Raw genomic sequence first — 1,622 nt, 5'->3', positions numbered from 1 at the left:
AAAGAATCGTGGTTCGTGCGGTGGAGGCACGTCCGGGTGAGTTGGAAGTAAAAGATACATATTACTTTAGAAACCTCTCTTTCTCTCTGCATGCGAGCAGGGTGGTCTCTGGTCTGCTCTCTCTCTGGCGTGCACAAGTATCTAGAATCGCACACACACCTCTCGCGCGCTGACCCATCAGCATCACATGCGCCGGTGCCGGTTTGTCAGAAGAACTAGGCTGAGCCGCCGCGCCCCGCGCCCCGACCGCCCCGACCGCCACGTCCACGCCCCCCTCGCCCCCCTCGCCTACCGACCGCCGCAGTGGCGCCCGCGGGCTGAGCCTGGGGCACGGTGCGCGAAGGCGGCTGGTGGACAAACGTCGTCTGCGCCGCCACCTGTGTCCCAGTTGCGGCGATGGGAAGCGCCGGCTGGCGGCAGGCCGGGCAGTTGGTGTCGCGCTCCAGCACGCGCGGCGCGCACGCCTCGCAATACAGCGCGTGGCCGCACGCGAAGCGGACCGAGCGCGGCGCGTCGTAGCAGAGGTCACACTGGCGCTCCTCGGCCCCAGCCGTCTCCTCCACCTCCCCCGCCGCTTCGACTAGCGCCTCCAGCCGCGGCAGTGCATCCGCGAGCGGCATCCGCTTCTTCTTCCTCACGAGAGACAGCCCGACCACGAGCCTCGCCAGCTCCTCGGCCTGCGCCGCCAACCAGCCCGCATCGGCCGCCGCGATGGCCTCCGCCGTGTCGGGCTCCTCCAGCGCATCGTCGCACGCGTTGAGCAAGCCGAGAGCGCCACGGCCGGTCAGGCTGACGAGCAGCGTGATGCCGAGCGCGTAGCCGTCGGTCAGCACGCTGGCCTGGCCATCCTGCGTGATGATCGGGTCCATGTAGCCAGGCTTGCCAAAGATCCGCTGCGTCGACAAGTGCGAGACGGCCTGCCCGCCGACGCCGGCTTTCGCCTCTGCCGCGCGCGCGAGGCCCACGTCGGCGAGGTAGCCGTTGCCGCGCTCGTCGAGCAGGATGTTGCCCGCCGAGACGTCGCGGTGCAGGATCATCGGAGAGCGCGTGTGCAAGTAATGCAGCGCGCTCGCGGCGTCGCGCAGCACGCGGAGCCGTGCGGTGGAGGAGAGCGGCGCAAGCGGCGTCTCGAAGCCGAGCATGCGGAGCCGCTGCAGCGCGGCTGGAGCGCGGTAGAGGCGGTCCTCGAGGCTGCCGCCGCGGCAGAGGGGGTAGACGAGGCACGCTCTCGCCGGTGCCAAGCAGACGCCGAGGAGAGGAAGCAAGGACGGGTGGCACGCCGCGCTGAGCGTGCGCACCTCGCTCTGCAGCTCGGCGAGGCCTTGGGCGCCGACACCGACCAGCGCCGTCTTTGACCGCGAACCCGCAAGCGACGCGCGGGAGCGACGGCAGCGCGTCTCAACGGTAGACGCGCCCGAAGCCTCCCTCGCCCACCTTGGGCGCCTCGGCAAATCCCCTCGGTCGCCGCGATGAGCTTGTCCAGAAGGAACGCCGTGGTTCCGCTTTCTCATCGTCGGCTATAGTCCTTCTATCTCTCACATGCCCTCTTACCTTTTCTTCCAGCTTTCCTTTTATATCCTCCTTTCAATCTTCTTAATTTTTTAATCCGCGTTTCTTACTCC

At 67.6% G+C, this 1,622-nt stretch overlaps 2 protein-coding genes across 2 annotated transcripts; both read right to left on the bottom strand.

The window, feature by feature from the left end:
- Positions 1-215: 215 nt before the first annotated feature.
- Positions 216-620, bottom strand: EMIHUDRAFT_317742 (hypothetical protein; the record flags this gene model as incomplete). Its single annotated transcript, XM_005783648.1, has 1 exon — positions 216-620. One exon carries the CDS (start codon positions 618-620, stop codon positions 216-218), a length of 405 nt encoding a protein of 134 aa, XP_005783705.1.
- A 156-nt stretch (positions 621-776) lies between these two features.
- Positions 777-1,301, bottom strand: EMIHUDRAFT_59654 (hypothetical protein; the record flags this gene model as incomplete). The annotated part of the gene is made up of 1 exon (XM_005783647.1): positions 777-1,301. A coding segment is annotated over one exon (525 nt), but the record flags the coding sequence as incomplete, so codon positions are not given.
- Positions 1,302-1,622: the final 321 nt, after the last annotated feature.

This window comes from Emiliania huxleyi (genome assembly GCF_000372725.1).
Source record: "Emiliania huxleyi CCMP1516 chromosome Unknown EMIHUscaffold_1786, whole genome shotgun sequence".
In the NCBI taxonomy this organism is placed as follows: domain Eukaryota; phylum Haptophyta; order Isochrysidales; family Noelaerhabdaceae; genus Emiliania; species Emiliania huxleyi.
This window is presented reverse-complemented; position numbering and strand designations above follow the sequence as displayed.